General features: G+C 49.6%; 1 protein-coding gene across 1 annotated transcript; it reads right to left on the reverse strand.

The window, feature by feature from the left end:
* Window positions 1-12,936: 12,936 nt before the first annotated feature.
* Window positions 12,937-17,132, reverse strand: LOC117866613 (uncharacterized). The gene has a single exon (XM_034750869.2). It carries the CDS (start codon window positions 16,941-16,943, stop codon window positions 13,248-13,250), a length of 3,696 nt encoding a protein of 1,231 aa, XP_034606760.1. The 5' UTR covers window positions 16,944-17,132; the 3' UTR covers window positions 12,937-13,247.
* Window positions 17,133-21,124: the final 3,992 nt, after the last annotated feature.

The following is a 21,124-nucleotide window of genomic DNA, read 5'->3' on the forward strand; positions in this document are numbered from 1 at the left end:
GTTCGACTTGGCCATTGGCTCTTGGGTGAGCGACGGAGACGTAACGAACGTCAATTCCGCTGTTCTCGCAGTACTCCTAGAACTCATGATTGTTGAAGTTGGAACCCAAGTCAGTGATGATGCGGTTCGGGAAACTGAAATGATGTACGATTTCATCCAGGAAGTCAAGAACTCTATCTGCCTTGGGACAAGTGACGGGTTTGACTTTGATCCATTTGGTGAATTTGTTGATGGCAACGAGTACTCGATTGAATCCTCCTGGGGCTATTGGGAGTGGGCTGATCATATCAAGCCCCCAGCATGCAAAGGGACATGTTGGAGGTATTGTGATGAGTTTATAGGTGGGGATGTGCTGTTGCTTGGCAAAGAACTGCCAACCTTGGCATCTGCGGACTAGTTCCTCTACATCTGCCAGCGCCGCTGGCTAATAAAATCCTGCTCTCAAAGCTTTGTCTACTATTGTTTGTGAGGATGTGTGATTCCCATAGATTCCCTTATGTATTTCCTCTAATATATCCTTGCCGTCCTCGCGAGTAACGCACTTCATGAGTACTCCCGAGGACGCTCCTCTTCTGTAGAGTTTGTCTCTGACTAGTATGTAGCTTTTGCCTCGCCGCGAGACTTGTTTTGCTTGAGTCTTGTCGGAGGGTAACTTGTGTTCTTTCATGTAATTGATGAGGGGAACCCTCCAGTCTACTTCGATCATCATGATCTCTCTGTCAGGCCCTGGAGGTTCCTTGTTGGTGACTATTGGAGTTGCTTGCTCTGTTATAGATGGTTTGTGGAGTTCATGGATGAAGATGCCTGCTGGAACTTCCACTCGTGTTGAACCCATTTTGGATAACACATCAGTGGTGATGTTGTTGTCACGGACGACATGATGAAATTCAAGGCCTGAGAACTTGTTTTCTAGCTTGCGGACTTTCTTGCAGTATGCGTCCATATTTTCTTTATTGCGATCCCACTCGTCGTTAACTTCATTGATGACTACTAATGAGTCACCGTAGACTAGTAGCCTTTTGATACCCAATGAGACTGCTAGGCTTCATTATTTGATGCTTCCCAAAAGATTTGAAGAACATACTTGAGTTGTTCGCCTTTTGGGGATATCAAGAGTACTCCTGCGCCGGCTCTCTCAAGCTTGAGTGATCCGTCAAAAAACATAACCCAATGGTTAGGGCGCTCTACTGGTGCAGGCAATTGATTTTCTCACCACTCAGCCATAAAGTCGACTAGAGCTTGGGATTTAATTGCTGTTCTAGGTTTGAAATCCAGGGACAAAGCTCCGAGTTCCACTACCTACTTTGAGATTCTTCCCATGGCATCCCGATTATGAAGGATTTCGCCGAGCGGGAAGTCAGTGATGACGGATATGTTGTGTTCTTGGAAGTAGTGTCACAATTTCCTCGAAGTGAGTAGTATAGCGTAGAGTAGCTTCTGGACCGGTGGATATCGGGTTTTAGAGTCCGAGAGTACTTCACTAATGAAGTAGACTGGTCTCTGGACTTTGTAGGCGTGGCCTAGTTCAGACCTCTCGACTACTATTGCCGTGCTGACAACATGAGTAGTTGCAGCAATGTACAAGAGCTAGTCTTCATTTGGAGTTGGAGTTGTGAGGATTGGTGGCTTTGAAAAGAAGTCTTTCAGCTGTAGCAAAGCCTTCTCTACCTTCTCTGTCCATTGAAACTTGTCTTGACGCTTGAGTAGCTTGAAGAAAGGTAGTTCCCACTCTCCAAGTCTTGAGATGAATCTGTGAGGGCCGCCATGTAGCCCGTGAGCTTTTGCACATGCTTGGTGCCAGATAGGGCTTGCATAATGGAGATGGTGGATATTTTCTTGGGGTTTGCCTCGATGCCACGATGGTTGATGATGAACTCGAGTAGTTTACCCGATGGTACGCCGAAAATGCACTTGGTAGGATTTAATTTCCACCGGAACGCTCACAGGCTTGTGAAAGTTTCCTCCAAGTCTGCGATGAGGTCGTCTGGATTTCTGGTTTTGACTACCACGTTATCCACATACGCCTCTATGTTGCGGTGTAGTTGCTTCTCAAAGCACATCTAGATTGCGCGTTGGTAAGTGGCTCCTGCGTTTCTCAATCCAAAAGATATTACCTTGTAGCAGAATGCTCCGAAGGGGGTGATGAACGTGGTCTTGGATTTATCTTCTTCCTTGAGTGCTATCTGGTGGTACCCTGAGTAGCAGTCAAGGAAACAGAGTAGTGCGCATCTAGCTGTGGAGTCGACTACTTGGTCGATTCTGGATAGACCGAAGGGGTCTTTGGGATAGTGTTTGTTGAGTTCTATGTAGTCAACACACATCCTCCACTCATTGTTATTCTTCTTACGAACTAAAACTGGGTTGGCCAGCCAATCTGGGTGGAAAACTTCCTTTATGAAGCCTGCCGCGAGTAGTTTGGCTAGCTCTTTCTTGATGGTGTCTCGCCTGTCTTGCGCGAATCTACGTAGTCGCTGTCTCTTTGGAATAGCTTTAGGCTCAATGTTGAGTGAGTGTTCAATCAGTTCCTTGGGCACGCCTGGCATATCAGCCGGTTTCCACATGAAGATGTCTCGTTTGCCCGAAGAAAACTAACGAGCGTGCTTTCCTATTTAGGGTCTAGCCCTATTCCAATCAGGGCTGTTTTGGATGAGTCACCAGTCTCAAGGTCAATAGCTTTGAAGTCCTTGTCGCTTGCTGGTTTGACTTTGGTGGCCCCCGACTTGTTTTCTGGAATTTCGAGTTCTGCTAGGGTAAGCTTTTTTGAAGCGGTGAAGACTTGTTGCATGGGGCTGGGTACTTCAGTAGTTGCAACTATCTCAAAAGCTTTTGTATCGCATTCGTCGGATCATCTCAGGTCTCCTCGTAGGGATAGTTCGCCCTTTAGTCCAGGCATTTTGAGTAGTAGGTACACGTAGTGTGGTATGGCCATAAACTTGGCCAAGGCAGGTCTCCCAAGGATGGTGTGGTAAGAAGTCTTGAAGTCGGCTACTTCAAACTTGATGTACTCTGTGCGGTAGTGCTCCTTGGTGCCGAAGGTGACTGGTAGGACGACTTATCCTAGTAGGATAGCGGCGTTGCCTGGGATGATTCCATAGAAGGGTGAGTTTGTTGGAGTTAGCATTTCAGTAATGTCGATGCCCATCTTTCGTAGAGTCTTGGGGAAAATGACGTTGAGTCCACTGCTGCCGTCGATGAGTACTTTGGTTAGTCGTGAGCCTGCGACAACTCGGTCTAGTACTAGAGGAAAATGGCCTGGTTCTGAGAAGTTCGTCCATTGATCCTTTCTGGTGAAAGTAATGGGTATCTCAGACTATTTGAGTGGTGTGGGGGTGGTTGGTTCAATAGTCATGATCTCTCTGAGTACTAATTTGTTGGATCGCTTGGAGGTAGTGGCTGGGATTCCGCCGAAAATGACGTTGACGGTCTTGGACGCTGTCTGGAACTTGTCTTCGCCATCTTCAGTTTTGTCCATCTCACCTTTGCCTTTATCTTTTTTGTTGTTATTGCTATTGTTGAATGAAGGGCCATCATTTATCTTGTTTGGTCCTTTCTTGCTTGAGTTCGACATTGCTGCAACAGTGTTGTCGGGTTTGCGCTTGCGATTCTAATTACCTGAGTAGTTATTTCGGTGATCACCGTTGCGGTTTCTGTCTTGGTCTTGACTGTTACCCTGGTTGTTGTTGTCACACTCGCGGTTGCGATGTGAGTCGAACCTTTCTCGTTCCTTATCCTCCTCATCTACCCATGACTGAACCATGGTTTTGAGTTCTTTGACATCAACCGGGCGGCGTGCCAAAGTCTTGGAACATGCGACGATCCCAGAAGCCATTTTGGAAGCATTCTATTACGTCTCCCTCTAAGATGTCAATAATTGTAGCCTTTTTCTAAAAAAATCGGTGTAAGTAGCTACGTAAGGATTCATCCTTTTGCTGCTTGACTTGAGCCAAGTCGATTCTGTTGCCAGGGCATTGCATAGATCCCGCGTAGTTGTTTGTAAAAGCTATCTTCAAAGCTTCCCATGAATCAATGGATTTTGGCTTTAGCGATTCAAGCCAAGTGGTTCCATGCATATCGGGAAATGTATGACTTTTGTATCATCATTCCCTCCTACAACCTGTACTGCAAGTGAGTAGCATCGGAGCCATTGCATTGGATCTTGTTTGCCATCATACTTGGTGATGCCCATTGGTTTGAATTTCTCTGGCAGAGTAGTCTTCATGATTCATGTTGTGAAAGCAGGGAAGTAGTCATTGACAACACCTTCAGCCTTGCATTCACGGCAACGATTGTTGATTATATCTCGAGCATCATGGTTCTGATTTATCACTTCCCTGAGATCGCTGGTACGCGACGGTTCTGCTTTGTGGCGACGTGGTCCTTCTGCAGAAGCTGTGCGACTTCCCTCAGCGACATCTCTGTCTCGTCTTGGGACTTCACGTGCATCTTTATTTTGCCTTGGCTCTTTGACTACATCACGGCTTTGTCTCGAGGCCTCGGGTGCACCACCGCGTTGGTTTGAGTGCCTTGCGAGGTCTCGGCTTCCTTCATTCTGACTCAGGTTGCGGGGTACCGATGGGATTGGTGCCTCTCTGTCGAGGAGCCTGTACATGTGTTCTGCCAAGTAAGAAATTAGTTCGCTGAACCTATCTTGTGGCAAGAGTGTAGTCAGAAGATTGATCGAGGCAACGGCTGTAAGTGGAGTGTTGTGTTCTCGTGTTTGAACTGCGTCAAAAGCTCTGTCAAGGTTTACAATGGGAACATTTGCGACAAGTAGTCATCGACGTTCTGCTCTCTGAGTGTTTCGTGCTTTTATTTGAGTTCTTTGGTTGCTAGTTTCGCCTTCTAGGGCATTAGCTAATAACTCATCCTGAGAGACTTCTTCAAGTTGTCCTATTTGTCGAGGAGTTCTCTGGTGTTGATTGCTAGTACCCATTCCATCATTTGGCGAGATGATGACAAAGAGTTCTCTGTCCAAGGAGTAGCTTCAAGAGCTTGATGTTGCGATCTCTGTAGAGCTATCCTCTTCACGGATCAGAGACAGTGGAGTACCCTCTTGATAAGGGAGGATATCCAAGTAGGCGACAAGGTGCGATTCGTTGTCTTGGGCAAGGAAAGATGTCTTCATCCCTAGCCAATAGATGAATCTACCTTGTGGGGTTGATGTAATTATTAGGCCCTGCTGTGGACTTGATAAAGGAAGTTCTTCGAGAGAGTCTGAGTCGTAGTCGTAGTCCTCAATTGACTCCAGTCCGAGTTGGACTTTAGATAGAGCTTCTTGATGAACTGCGACCGTGTTTCGGAGTCCAAATGGGAATTGGCTTGGAGTTGAATCTGGTCCACGTGATGGCTAGTCCGAGTCGTAGTTGAGCTCGAATTGTAGTTGAACTCAACGCTATTCACATCAAAAAAATTGAATTTCTCGATGAAATCCTCTGTCTCGAGTTGAGGAGAGTTTCCGCCGAGATGCTTCTTCTCCTGTTCTTTGACGATGCAGCATTGGAAACCTCCAATGCCGTCGGTGATACAAAGCCAAGAGCTGAAGATAAAAGTTGCACCCGCTTCGAATGCAAATGCAGGCTTGATGATGACAGTAGCCATCGATCTCGTGCAGAGAATTTTGGTAACTTCCCCTACCTAGCGCGCCAGCTGTCGGTGTTTTAACCCGGCAACCTATCAAGGGAGTACCCGAGATAGTGTTTTGGTTGGTGGGTGTCGCCGAAATCAAGGAGTCGATGGTGACGCAAGGAACATGATTTAGACAAGCTCGGGCCGCTAGATCGCGTAATACCCTACGTCCTGTGTGTTGTATGCTTGTATTGGATTGATCTTGTTTGGAGGGGGTTCCTGCCTGCCCTTATATATCGGGGTAGCAGAGTTATAGGGTAGTCTTTGTACAAGAATCATAGTCGGAGTGGACTACAGAGTCCTACTCCAACTCGGTAGAGTAGTTTCTTTGTGTTCTGACTAGTCTTTCAAGAGTCCATGCAGTATACGTTGCCCTGTAGCGTAGCCTTCATGTCCTGATACGTTCCGAGTACGTCCCCTTGAGTGGGTCCATACAGGTCTTCGTGTGGGCCTGGGGATGTATGGCCGACAATCCCCACTGCAAGGCTTTCCCAATTCACTGAATCAAAGGCTTTAGCAAAATCCAACTTAAGCATCAGTGTTGGCAATTTGCGCCGGTGACAGCATTGTACCAGCTCCATGGCATAGATAAAATTTTCAGAGATAGAACATCCTCTGATAAACCCTTTCTGGTCTGGGTCGATAAGACGCGGGATTTGGTGTTGGAGCCTCGTAGTTAACATCTTGGAGATGATCTTGAGCGAGCAGTTCTGTAGGCAGATTGACCTATAGTCACTTGCTTCGAGGACGGTGGCCGATTTAGGGATCATAACAATGTACGCTCTGTTCAAGCGTTCAAGCTCGGCTTCGTCTGACTGGAATGCCCGCGCCAACTGCATGACCGCTGGCAAGACCGTTTGCCACGCCGCTGTGTAGAACGCCGGACCGAAGCCATCGGGCCCAGGAAGGCTGGTTCGATTCATGGCCCGTACGGCAGCGTAGGCTTCAGCTTCAGTGAATGGTGAAACTAGCGTTGCCGCGTCGACCATTTCTTTGCCGGTGTAGAGCGCGTCCATATCAACAGAGGCAACATCCACGGGGCGCGCTCGCAAGAGACCTTGCAAGTGTGCGGAGAGCGCCGCCATCTTGTCACGGTGCGAGGACACCAGTACGCCGTCAACGGCCAGCGTACGGATGTTGTTGCAGTGCAGGCGCTGCGTGGCTTGCGCGTGGAAGAAGCTGGTGTTTGCGTCGCCCTCGCAGATAGCCTGAAACTTCCCTCGCTGCTTCTAGTACGCCGTGCGTTCGCGCACAGTGAGTGTGAGCCGATCCTGGCAATCACGCCGCAGCAAGTGTTCACCTGTAGAGAGACGGCGACCTTCCTCAAGTACATTAAGGAGATAAATCACGATTTTGCAGTTTGGGAGGAGAGTTGGTGATGCTTGCTTACGTCGAGCCCACGCCTTTGACATGCATCGAATCACTTTCAGCGAGCTCACCATCATCGCCGCCACGCCACGTTCAGAGCTAGGCGCCCAGGCCGGTAGGATTATAGGCAGGTAGTCCCAGGCGGTTTCAAAGCGGAAAAGGTTTGCTTTGGGAATGGAGGTGGACATACGAAGGAGGATCGGGGTATGGTAAGAAGTTGGTTTGGGGAAAGAGCTCATAGAGGAGTCAAGGAAGGTGTGGCTCATGTGCAGGCTGAGCAGAACACAATCGAGACGAGCAAGTGTGGGGGTACTACGATGGTTCGACCAAGTAAAAAGACGGTCAACCAGAGGGAGGTCGAAGAGGTTCAGGCGTTCAATAGTCGAGTTGAACGCAGAACTTAGGGAAACGTTGGTGTTCCCGTGGTTGTTCTCCGAACTGTCCCTGGTGAGGTTGAAATCGCTAGCAATAGCCCAGCAGTCCGGGACATGATCAGTCATTTCCTCTAGAGAATTCAGGAAGGGGATCGAGTCTTGATGGCGAGAGGGCGCATAGACATTGGTTACAGCAAACGCGTAGTTGGAAGCGGTCGAAGAGAAAATGGTAGTTAGCGAGTGTTGTCGTGTAAAGGAGGAGGTTAGGGAGAAGATAGAGGGATCCCAGGCCGTGAGGATCCCCCCCGAGTGTCGTCGGCGTTTAATGCCTGATACTCATTCAGGTAAGCAGGGAGGAAGTTGCGGACCTTGAGGTGATCGACATTACCGAGTTTCGTTTCTTGGAGGCAGACGATGTTAGGTCGGGTAGAAAAGATAGCATCGCGCACAAGGATACACTTGTTGTGATCTCCCAAACCACGAACATTCCAAGAGAGAAGAGTAAACGAGACAGTACTTGGATTCATAGAATTTGGCAGTACACAAGGAACCAACACACAAGGGTGCTGACATCACAATTACTACGAGGAACAAGGTTACCAAATCTAAAGGTAACAGAACGCAACACAGAGGAACAAAAGAAATGAGGACAAGCTAAGGTGGAAGGCGCGACATCGCCCAAGAGTTGGGCGCTACTGCTATCAGACTGGGACAAAGCAGCGCGCGCGGTGATCATCTCATGTTCAGGCATCAGAGTTCTGGAGCACCGAGTCCAGCTAGCAGGTAGTGGTGCTGCTGATGTCGAGGACGCAATCCAGAGCGCGAACCGTGTCTTCTCCGAGCCCCACTGCATCTGCAAGCTTTGCCAGGTCCAATGGAGCAATGCGCTTCTTCGTTTTCTTGAGCAGGTTTTTCTTGGCAACATGTTTCTGAACAGCCACGGAGCAGAGAGCCAGGCTATTCTAAAGAGCTTTGAGCTGTGTCGCTTTAGCTGTGGAGTCCAAGTATTTGGCTGAAACGTTGGTGCGCGGCAGGTGCACGATGATCGGCAGGGGCGGTAGGCGTAGCATGGGGTATGCATTGATGAAGCCATGGCAGAGGATTGCAGCACCGAGGAAAGCGGCCGGGTGCAGCGGGTTTGCGTGATGCGTAGTGGCGCGCGGGCCGTGGTCTGGAGCGTGCGGGGCTGGCGTGCGCGGTGCGCGAGCAGGAGCGTTAGGCTGTGGAGCGTGGCGCGCATGGGCGGGAGGTGGTGGCGAGTCGTTCCCGGGGGCGTGCGTCGGCAGCGGTGGTGGTGGCGGCGGCGGGCCAAAGTAGGGAATCCATTCCCCAGCGGCGTCGAGCTGCCGTTCCCGTGGCCAGAGCGTGAGGACGCTCTGGCGTAGGATGACGCCGCGTCCACTTGGGGTGTGAACCCCGATGCGGCTCGGCACGTGTGGGTGTTGCAGCTCCAGAACGAACCTCATGCACGATCTGTCAAACCCGGGGAAGTAGAAAGGATCAATCTCCATCACGGTGCTGACACACTTGTAAATCTCATGGACCTTCTCCGGTTCCCAGTGTTCCTCAGGTAGGTTCCACGCCGCCACATGCGCAAGCCATGTGGGCTCGCGGATGAAGCGGTCATCCGTATCATCCACCCGTTCCAGGCGAACCCCAATCCCGTTGAGCCGGATTGGTTGAACTTGCATTGCAACTTATGGGCTTCAGCTGAACCGAAGTGCAGCAGGGCAACACCGCGCGAGGAAGGCAGGATCTGGAAACGCAGCTGCGGCGCTACGACATTGAAGGCAGAGTGGATGAGCGACGCTGGGTTCACGGCCGCAATGGGGGGTTCGATTTCCACTAACGTGAAGTGCACTGCGTGTTCCCAGACCCCCTCGGCTACCCAGATCTCCAAGTAGTCTGGCCCCTGTACTTGCTCATCACTCTCCACAGAAACTTCTTCTGAAGTGTCGTGCAACGATTTGGTGAGGGCAGGTGAAGCTCCATCGGAGGAAAATTCATGTGGGCGAGCACCGGGGCATGCTGGTGGAGCGCCAAGCACAGGGACGCGCGGTGACTGGGGGGGGGGGGGGGGGGGGGGAGCGTGCTGAGGAGCGTGAGCTGGGCGTAGAGGCTCCCCGGTTGCAAGGGGAAACTCCGCCCACCATGCGGATGTCTCGTGCCTTGGGAACAGGGGGCGTGGCGCGGGGGGATGCGGTGCGTGCGCAGTTCTGCACCGGCCGCTTCCCTTTGTTAGCCGGTTCACGGAAGAGATCCCCAAGGAAGTAGGGTTCATCCTCCGGAACATGGCTGCGGGCTGGCGAAGGGAGCTGCTGGTCCGTGACTGGCCCACTGCTGGAAGAGGCGAGCATGCGTAGCGGGTCAAAAGCGGCGGTGAAGGGGGGAAGGTTGAGTGGGGTTGGCGGTGGCGCCGGGGTGGCGGAGGCAGGTGACGAGGCGCGTGGGGTGAATGGCACAGCGTTGAGGGGGACGGGGGTTGCAGGAACGGGGATGGTGGGGCGGCGGCGCCGATGGGGTGTGTGCTCACGCGGGGAAACCATGGTGCACGCGTAGCCGCGATGGCTGGTGCGGCGGCAGCGGACCGGATCACGGCAGTCGCAGACTTGGTGGTCTTTGGCGCGGCAGCGGTTGGCAGCCGGGGTGTTGGAGAGGAATGGTTCGTGGGCGGGGCTGGTTTGAAGAAGGGGGTGCCGCAGCAGGAGAAAGAGCAGCAAGGAGGTAGGCGTTGCCAGCGACCGGAGTGAAGGCGGAAGCGGCAGGCGGAGTGAAGTCAGAAGTGACCGGAGCGACGTGCGCGCGGTGCTCGATGGTGCTGGACTGGCTTCTATCATGTCGCCGGAAGGGGAGCAGCCCTGGTGCAGTGCGTGGAGTTAAGACCGTATCCGGGGAAATCTCCGCCCGTCGCACCGTTCTGTCCCTGGCGGACACTGCCACTGCAGAACGCGCCGAAAGTTGACCTCGGGCAAAACCTCTGTCGTCCACAGATGGAGCCGGTGGTTGGGCCTCATTAACTGCGCCATCTTCCTCCTGTTGGTTCACCGCCATAGCCACATCTTGGAGCTCGGTGGGGTGCAGGCGAAACATCTGGCGGTAGAACATGAGATGACCACGCACGGCGAGGAAGTTTACGATCGAGACAGAGGCGAGCTGAACTCGGAAAACACCAGGCATGACAGCGCGCACCCGGATCAGAGCCGGCGGTGCCGTGAGGTGGTAATTGAGCACCGATGAAATATAAGACGGCGTTAAACGGGGAGCAAGGAAGGGGACGGTGATCCAGAGGAACGCATCGGGGCAGAGGGGAAAGCACCTGGGACGGCAATGTTGTGGAAGTCGTGGAGTAGCTGGTCCTGCAGGTGAGTCCCTGGGCGGCCGTCGGCGGTGGCGGCGGCGACGATGGACGCGAGCGGCGTTCGGTGGCGCGTCGTCGGGCGTCGGGCTCGGCGGGGACGAGTGGTTGGGGGGGGGGGGGGGGGGGGGGGGGGGGGGGGGGGGGGCGGCGGTGGGTGTGTGGTTGTCGGCGTGCCTCAGCGCCGGCGCGAGAGGCGCCAGAGCCGGGGCGTCCTGTCCGCGAGAAGCGGAGGACTAATTCCTGGCTTTTTGGTTTGCCTGGGCATCACCATCATTCTTCATCAGTGTCTGTACATCATCAGCAGAGGAAGCGATGGCACGCGGCTGCCTGATGAGTCACGGCCTGTTATCATTCCGAAGCCTTTTTCTTTGGTTTGCGCTGCGTTGGCCTGATGCCAGAGCTGCCTGTTCTTGTTGTTTCTGCAGACTGCAGTGGTCTCCATTGCTGACCTCTCGCTTTTCCAGCAGGTGCCGAGGTAGAAGAGGACAAGCCACGTGTGATGCAGGTGAGGTGAGAGGTCGGTCGGCTGCAGGCTCACCTGCCGCTGCTGCTGCGCGCGTGCAGGCGACCCACGCTCGTCCCGTTCCCACGTTGCTGGGGCGTCACTGATGCGTCATGCTCGCGTCACTGAGCTTGGAGATGTGTGGGTCCCTTCTGTCAGCCCCTCTTGTTTGGAATCTGTCGGATTTTTCAAAGCCCATGGCCCATGGAATAGGCAGCCAGCACTCAGGCTGGATGGTTGGATGGGCCCGGTTTTGGGCCAACCTCCGCCATGACACACACACGGGCTGGCGGGCAAATAAGCAGAGCAAAGGCCCACGGGCCACCCGTCGAATCACGGAGATGGCCGCCGCGGCGCCGCCACGCACGGGGTACGACGCGCCGACGAGCAGCTGCCGACGCCGAAGGCGACAGGCTGCCGCCCCTGCGCTTCATCTTCTTCCGCGGCGGCGTGTCCCCACAGCAGTGGTTCCATTCCATCTACGGTCACCGACGCCGGCTGGACACGAGGCCACCTCCGATCCCCCACCAACTTGCGATATCCAGGTGCGGCTTTTCTTGGCTTGTTTATTTAACAGTGTGTTCTCTGGAATCAGATCCCCGTGCTGAAGCTTTACAAAATCGGCTCACCGCTGAAACCGAATGATAATTTAATTTGGTAAAAAACAAAGTGGATGCTTATAGGGAGGATTCAGAACGAAAACCAGAGTCTGCACATCTGAATGTCGATGCTTGATGTGCTGGTAGGAAGTATTCAGAACACTGATCAGACCTTGCCAATACCGATGCTAAGCGCTGTTCCTCCTAGTTCATTTCGTACAACATGTTGCCTGCATACACAGAAAAAAAATGACTAGAGCATGCACCCTGTTTTCATCAGGTCTAGGAGTCTGTCAGTGTAGGCCAAGTTGACACTTCCACTTTCAGCTTCTCAAATCTCAATGCCTTGGGCATAAATTTTCAGTCTATTCCCACTATGCATCGTTGATTATCTTCTGTCCTGCACCCCAGATTATGGTATACACATGCTAGTGTTAGGAATGATCTTTAGCTTTGGAATACAGAGGCCACTATCCATAATCTAAAGTTCACACAAACATGCCTTCTACTGATGATGCACCATTTGACCCCACACAAAAATCTCTCCCAAAAGTTCATCTATAATGACAAACATAACATCGATAACTTACACTAAATATAGTACAGTATTTAGTTGATAACATACACTACAAATATAGTAGACTGCTTAGTTGAACCACAGACAATTTCAGTACCATTCTCTCTCTGATCACAATTATAAGTTGTTTTAGCCTTGCAAACATGGATTAAGAAAATAGATAAAATGACAATATTACCATAGTAGTAATTAAAATAGTTGGAGTATGGGAAATGAAGATGGAGCTCACTAGCCATGCAATTATTAAGAAGGGCAACTCAGAGTGTAGTAGTCAAAAGGTACCTGAAAAATCAGTGCAACTTATATGATGCAATGAAGATGGCTAAAACAACTCATATTTGTGATGGGAGGAAGTACTTAGGTTAGAGAATTGACATATTAGGTCAGGCATGCCTATGATGCAACACAGACCTGTGATCTCATATGACAGGTTGCGGCTATGTTATATACTATATGAGATACACACGCCACTTCGGCACTTCATCGTCGCAGTAGAACAATGTACCACACAATAATATATTAACAATCAAATGTGCGCAAAGCATCACATTTATTACACGAAACCGTACATGCAACATGATGGTGAGATTTCAGAGGAAAGCCACACTACTCCAGATCCATGAGCATTATCTCAACCACACAATCACACATGTCGAATGAGTAACCAGATCACACACACATGGCCCACTCATTCGACATCACACATGCAGAAAAAACAGGATATACACATAGGCAGCAGGCAGAAACACACAATGGCAAACCACTCTAGTGCAGGCAAGCACTAACTTGGGGGAGTCTTGATGATGACTGGATGGATGAAAATGGGAGGGAGGCTGTCAGTGACTCAGTTCCTTCTGCACCAACCTTTTACCTTCCAAATAGATGGGCACATTGCAACACCATGTTTCTCTTCTCTTGCATTATTTCCTTGTGCTTGGTCTTGATTTTCCCGTTTCTTGTGTTTATAGATAATTTTCTTTTCATTCATATACTTTTGGAATTCTTCATCCACCTCAGGGGCAATATCACTAATTAACTCAAGCTCCTTCAATCCTCGAAGCTTCTCAATGCCAGATAGGGGGTGACGAACACACAAGTCTTCATTGAGTGACCAGATGATCTTCTCAAGCTCAGGACACTTGCCATTAAAGTTGATCTTGGTGATTCCAGAGTGGTCGACAATAAGAACCTTGAGCTTTACGAACTCGTGTTCAAAGGTGAGTTCACTATGGGTGTATGCGGCATGCTGAAGCCTTACACACACTAAGTTTTGAAGGTTGGCAAGGACCTTCAGATCGTCCGGGCTGAGCAAGGTGCGGCTTAGAGTTACCTTGGTAAGTTTACTATCCTCTCTGACCAACAATGGAAGAAGCTGCTCCTTTTGTGTACTTCCTCTGATAGTCAGGCTCTCAAGAGATTTGGGATGACTTTTCAGCTTTAGTAATGTGCCAGAAGGAGCCCTGTTTTGTATTGGTAGAGTAATTGACAGAGACCGGAGGCAATCAGGTAGATCACTAATCGCGTCAAGCAAACTCTGGAGGAGACTATCTTTGTTTATAGCCACACCGAGTTTCCTTAGCTGATATAGACTTCCAATGTCTCTCAAATCCCGACGTATCCGTGGCTTGACATTGGACAGCACCTCCATATCTATCATTTTTTCAACCAGCCCAGGAATCTCGACGAAGACATCCTTGGCTGTGCCGGTGCCAGTACGGATAATGTGGCCAGCCAACAGACGTTTCAGCTTTAGAAGCAGGACATGTCTTGTTGCAGACGCATGAATCTTGGTCTGCCGGATGTCCAACACCTCCAGCTCATGAAGGTTGTTGATTTCACGGGGTAGTTGGTTAACATCCGTATCCCTTAAGCTTAGATACTTGAGCATTAGTATCTTACTGCATATGTCCTTGAGGTAGCCCTTGTTAGCGAAGCAATGGCAACCTTCTAGATCAAGCACCTTGAGCTTGGAGAATTGTGGCAAGTCATGCATGTTTGTCTTCAAGAATGTCTCGATTTTATCAGACCCACGGAGACGGACGTCGTTGAAAATGGAGAAGTGGCGGGCCAAGTGAAGTGATAGGCGTGCCTCCACAATGTGCTGCTTCTTGGCAATCTTGGTAATGAATCTATGCACGAAAGGATACACCGTGCAGCTCTTGACCCTTCCAGTAGCACCAATTTCCACAGGATGAACAAACTGCCGGTTGACAAGCACATCAAAGCAGTTCTCGGCTTCAGTCACTGAACTGAACCAGCTCCAATCTTCCGTGGTTATCAGCCCTTCTGCAACCCATCTCCCTACCAAGGTCGTCCGCTTGATCGGCCGCTTGATCGTGTATTCTGAAGCCGGAGGGAAGATAGCGAGGTACAACAAGCAGGACTTGTATTGTTTAGGCAGATCGCTGTAGGAGAACTTGAGCACCTTCCTGGCAATACTGCTGGGCAGTCGTTTTGGCATACTCTGTAGGATGCTGTGCAACTTATGCAGCTCTTCAGTGCTCTTCTTGGGATTAGCTTTTATTGCCTGAGCGAAGATATTCATGCAGAATTCATGTGGTTCACAATCTTCCAATATGTTTCGAACAATCTCAAGGTTGTCTTGATGCATGTGCTTGCTCATATGCTGGCGCACAATATCAAGGTAGCATCCAACAACAGATAATTCTATAAGCTCTGGCTGTGGATATTGGAGATGTTCTTCGGCCTGTCGAGTACTTCTTCTGGTTGTGGTCATGAGTATTGCAGCACCAGCGAAGCACCCCGATGAACCCAGCAGGCTCAAAGTGTTTCTTGTCGCCTCCCATCCATACTTCTGATCGGTTTTGAGGATTATCAGTATCCTATCAGCTTGCAAATTACTTTGAATCTCGTCCATAATCTTTTTGATCTTTAGCTGCTCTCTTATCTTCAACTTGATTTCCCCTATCTTCTTCCTCGCGGCTTCTTGAAAAGCGGGTTTCTGAATTTGAGTTTGTCCACCTGTCTCTTGGTTGTTCTGAGCAGATTTGTTGTATTCCTGTAGCTCCCGTATCATATCTTTAACTGTGTAGATCATTTCTTTGATTTCAGCCTCTACCGATGAACTGCTACCGGTACCAGGACTTGTCGCGGTCCTCGGGAATACTTCCTCCAGGATGCGTTCATATTCTTCAGGGTCCAACTCAACCTGTTGCTTAGAGCCTGTGCTTTCCTGATGATGCTGTCGTGGCTGCTGTTCTGATGATGCCTGTTTCATATTCTTCAGCCTATTGCTTAGTACCTCTTTAAGCTTCGTGGCTGCTGTCCTGATGATGCTGTCGTACCTTCGTGATAACGTCCGTATGGCTGTCTTCTTCCATGCTTGGTCTTCTTGTTCGGCCACAGCCACAGTTAAGGTGATCAGCAGCCAGAGGAGGTCATCTAGGCCCAGCTTCCCATTCTCAATATCTTTTTCCAGTTTCTTTTTATCCTTCATTATTTCCTTGTCGTGCGGCATCTGGTTGCCAATCCTTTTGTAGATCGCTACCATCTCCTCGTCGACAAACTCCAGCATGCCCTCCTTGATTTCACGAAGCAAATCCTTTTTGTCCAAGTAAATATCCCAGTTTCTTGGCAAAGCTGGTGTCTGGTCCTGGGGTTCCTGGTCTCGGAGCGCCCGCAGGATGTAAAAGAGGATCTCCTTGGGCCGTAGCGGTACATGATAGTAATCCTCCAGATGCATGTCCGGGATGTCAACCAAGACGCTCCTGCTGAAATGGCGCTGTGCCTCAACCAGAGCCTCGCGCGCAATCATATCCTCAGGAACCTCCGCTGCGTTGGGTAGAGCAAAGGTGATGGATGGTATTGGCAATGTTGGTTTTGATGGTGTCTCGCTGGTCTTGAGGCTTTCTATCCAGTCGAGTAGCCTTTTCTTGAAGTAGCCTTTCACCTTGGTACTCGCAGAGCTTCCGACATCCATGGTGGGTACCAGTTCGTGGTCACCGTCTTCTAATCCTTCATGCTCTTCTTCTTCTTCATCGTCTTCTGTTACCGCTTCCATGTGACGGTGTGGTGGTGCTTCTGCGAGACCAGCAGCAGCCCCTGCATCAGCTACAGCTCCAGGAGATGACGAACGCCTCGGTGTCCCATCGGAGACCTTCACGCCATACCTCAACCGCCGCTCCCCAACGTCCCGCGCCCGGTCCTTGAGCTCACGCAGCTGGCTGGCTGCACGGTGCCGTGCGACCATCTCGCGCAGCCACCAGAAAGCCCACCCCCACCAGAGGTAGCGCTTGAGGCCCCTCCTCGGGCGGTGGAAGTCGGGATTCCGCCGGTACAGGTAGATGTCAAGGCAGTTGTTGCAGTCGTTGGCGAGGATCCGGACCTGGTTCATCCAGGTGCGGACCTGCTCGTCGTGCTCCTCCCGGCGTGTTCTGGCCAGGTGCACCAGGAAGCTCCTCATGCTCTCCATCTCCTCCTGGATGAACAGCACGTCACCCTGGACGCGGCCAAGCCTCCGCGCCTCGTTGCGGATCACGCCCAGCAGCGTGTTCACAGCGCCCGTTGCAAGCTCCGCCATATTGATGGATCGATAGAGCTCCCTCTCTCCCTCAGATAGCTAGTTACATTAGCATGCTCCTCTGCCTACGAGAGAGAGAGGCCATGGTCAGTGTGGCCACGCATTCTGATCTGATGCAATTGCCTGGAGCCAAAATGTCTTCCTTCCTTGGCATGTCTACGTGAACCCACGCATGCGGGGAGTAGCTTGCGTGTGAATATTGTGAGAGCACACGTCACTCTCAAGTATCCTGTTCTTTTCTCTCCTTTCTTTCTTTATCTTTTTCTTTTCTCCAGCCTTCATGATGATGTCAAGTATTTTTACAGTCCACCAAAGAGGCACCATGAGGTATGAAAATACAACATAGCTGTGATTTTTACCAAAAAAAAAGTACCTCAGGTACCAAATTTGGTACCTCCAATGCTATATAATTGGTGCTATTCTGTTAAAAAAACAAAGTTGGTGGACTTGGTGCTACATCTGGGCACCTCTTAATGGACTGTAAAATGGACTTGGTGCCTTGGTCGCACTTCTTAAAAAAGAAAAGTTGCAATTACCAGACCAAATCTCATCCGAGTTCTCTATCTTTATCAAGTAGAGAAACTCTCATCAATCATCAGTGGCGTCCTTTTATTTCTTGTTTAAATCTGTTGCTCTTTGATCTTTTGGAAGGAAACATCATCTTCCTTTGTTAGCTGTTATGATCTTGACATGGAAACTTCTAGTCATACACAAGTCACAGGCAATTCTACCTGCACGTTTCGAATCCCTTTCGTGCCAGCCCCAGGGGTCGAACCTGAGTTGCCTTTCGTTTCTGAGATCATTCCCTGGTGTTTGTAAGGAGATAGCATTTGATTCTTCCTTCTGTCATTGGATTTTGATGTCGAAACTTCTATTCCATGCACAAGTCACTTGAGATCCACCATGCACCTTCTAATCCTTTCGCGTGGCAGTTAAATCACTTCAATGACAAACGACGGATAATCTTGTTAAAGCGTTGTTTGGTGGTTAGGGACAACATTTGATTCCTTCGCTCATATGACTGCTGGTCTTTTGGTTCCCCAATTCGTTTGATAGTTAGTCTTTTGGAAGGATACATCATTTGATTCTTCATCCTCTGTTACGATTTTGCTGCGGGAACATAAACTGCTTGCACAAGTCACCAGGTTCACCCCATGCATATCCCAATCCTTTTTGATGACTAAAGTCAAGTACTTGAGTGAGAGTGACTAGTGTCTCTGATTTCTCAATTCCTCACCTTTTGGTCTTTTAGAAAGAGAAAGCTCATTTGTTGTTCATCCTCTGTTACGATTTTTCTGCAGGAACTTATATTCCACGCACAAGTCACCGGGCTCACCCTATGCATATCCCAATCCTTTTGATGACTCAAGGACTTAAGTGATTAATGTCTTTGATTTCTCAATTCCTCACCTTTTGGTCTTTTAGAAAGAGAAAGCACATTTGTTCTTCCCATGCTCTGTTACGATTTTCTATATATAGCAGTTTTCTTTCCATGCACAAGAAATGCATGATTCTCCCTAGTGCAACCAGATCTTTTGATCTTTTAGAAGAAGATAGCATTTGTTCTTCTTGTTACAATTTTTTTCTACATGGACTTCTGTTCCATGCACAGATCATGAGCGGTCCCAGCAACCTAACCTTTTGGTGTTTTAGGAGAAAGCATTTTCTCTTCGTCCTCCTGTACGATTCTGCTACAAGAACATCTGTTCGGCCCACAAGGCATTCAGTAGGCAAACCTTTTGATCTTTTAGAAGGAGATAACATTATTCTTTTTCAGGGTGGGAGGCCTTGCCCTGTACGAGCCAATACCCTTACAAATACGATGCCAAATTTCTAACTCTAGTTTTGGATTTCCAAAACTGGACGCTCTGGACTCTGGTTTCCAAAATTGGATAACCCCATGTTTTCCCATTACATGGCCCAAAACTGGGCACTTTGGTTTCTAAAATCGGACACCTTGGTTTTTGTGGGTATGTCAACTTTGATCGTCAAAAGCTATATGAATACTTCTTTAATGTTAAAATCACTTAGCATAACTTACGGTAGAATGGGTAAAATATGATGTTAATATCTATTTCCGAAGAGAAGTAAATAAAAGTGACCAAACCATGTCACATCAGAGAGATATGCGCTGCAAAATGAAAGAAAGTAGATGAAACTCTACTTGCCTTGGAACCATGAATCTCGGCTGCCATCCAATATGTTCTTAGTAGGCTATGTTTCTTTATATTCCACTTGGGTGTATTTTGATTAACTAGTGAGGTAATGAACTTCATATTTCTGGGTTCAAGATGAGGGAATTTTCCTGGCTGCTGCATCCATTCTTCTTTTTCTCTGTTATATGTTGTATTTGGTGTTATCAGGTTCAATGTAAGTCATCATTTGATCCTCAGATGTGTTTTTTATGAGATCAATTACTGCTTTCCATTGTTGTTGGTCTTAAATATCTGAAATTTCAACCTTACATCAGGCACTAGTTTATGAGAGGTATTTGTTGCAAGAGCAATTACAAATTTCAATTTTGAAGAGAATGGAAGTAAAATCTAGCATTCTACTTCAGGTTTTGAGTCGCTTCTACTAATTTTATCAAGGGTAAAATGCATTAGGGATCCATCAACTTGTAAGGAAGTGTCACTTAGGTCTACAAACTCCAAAAAATGCATTTTTGGGTCCATAAAATTGTTAAGTCGTTGACAGCAAATCCTACCCCTCCACATGGGCATCTAGCGTTGACATGGCATGCTGACTGGGCATCTTCTCTCTCATCCCTCCCATGCATCAATATGCCCAGGGGGTATTCAAGGGTATTCATTGAATACCCATTATTTTGCTAATCAATGGTATTTGTCAATGATTCATGACACCTAAAAATGCACTTTCGGAGTTCATGGATCTAAGTGACACCTCCTTGCAAGTTGATGGACCTCTAGTGCATTTTACTCTTTTATCAAATCTAGCTTCAATACCTAATGGTGACTCTGTGAGTACTCCCATTCTTATCTCAGCTCATGATGTCAAATGCTTATTAGGACATACATATTTTGAACTTTGTTTTAGATTTTACACTTAGATGTCCTCCATATTTGATGAGTTATCCACCTTTGTGTGACGAGGGCTTCTAAGGTACTTAGCATGTGTTTGGTTTTGGGATGATGTGGGTTGGGTTGGAGCCGACCCACTTTTGTGGGTTGGAGCTGACCCATCTTGTATTTGGATGAGAGGGGTGGAGAGGGATGGGTTGGACCTAGTCTTTTATTTGGTTGAAGAGGTTGAGAGGATCGCGATGGATGTCCTTCTAACACCATTAATTGTGACCCCACATGTCATCCTCTTTTTTCCCTCACTTCCATCTTCTTCCTCCTCTCCTCCCCGCAAGCACTCCTGGTGCCGCCCCCGCTCCTCCCTGCCCGCCTCCGCGCCGACCCCCACCGCCGGCTCCCGCCCCCGCGCCGGCCCCGCTGCCGCCTCCCGGCCGCTTGGTCTCTACAGCGGAGGAGACAGAGGGGCCGCGGCCATGGGGTGCCGCGGAGGCGGGCAGGCGGCGACGAGAGGGGGCGGGCAGGCGACGGCGGATGGCAGGCCGGTGAAGGGCGGCGCCAGTGGAGGGTGGCGGCGGGGTTGGGCGGGCAGCAGCGGCGTCAGGCGGGCGGATGCGGGGAGGGCGAGCGCGATGACGGACCGACGATGGCGTTGAAGTTGGTCAGAACGATCCCTTCATTTGGAAGGACCGGATGAAGCCGGATATCAGGGGAGTATTCCCTTTCTGGGTCCAACCCAACCCACACCTTCTCCAACTAAACACGGATCGAAGTGGGTCGAACCCATTCCAACCCACTCCGACCCAGTAACCAAACACAACCTACGTTAGGGACCAGATGAGCATCGCCATTGAGTACCCGGACAACTTGGAGCCTACCGGTGGCGGAGAAGGAAAACACAGGATTAGTAGGGCATCCTCAATAGACATTACCAGGAGCAGCTGTGAGAGGTACCTTCGGAACATGTGGGGAGAAGCTACACTGATACGTAATCGGAGAATCCTTATTTATTCTTTTTTCAGCTTTTTGTTCTTAAGATAGCATGGTTGTTGTAATACACTGGAGATAACTTTTGACAAAGTAGTATGATTTTTTTCGAAAAAGGAATTGTCTTCGTATGGAATAATAATTAGTCACAAGGCA

The sequence above is a fragment of the Setaria viridis genome, chromosome 8 (assembly GCF_005286985.2).
Source record: "Setaria viridis chromosome 8, Setaria_viridis_v4.0, whole genome shotgun sequence".
Classification (NCBI taxonomy): domain Eukaryota; kingdom Viridiplantae; phylum Streptophyta; class Magnoliopsida; order Poales; family Poaceae; genus Setaria; species Setaria viridis.

What these genes read in the sequence shown, in the direction of transcription:
- LOC117866613 (XM_034750869.2), bottom strand. Translation starts at nt 16,943, where the DNA reads ATGGCGGAGCTTGCAACGGGCGCTGTGAACACGCTGCTGGGCGTGATC.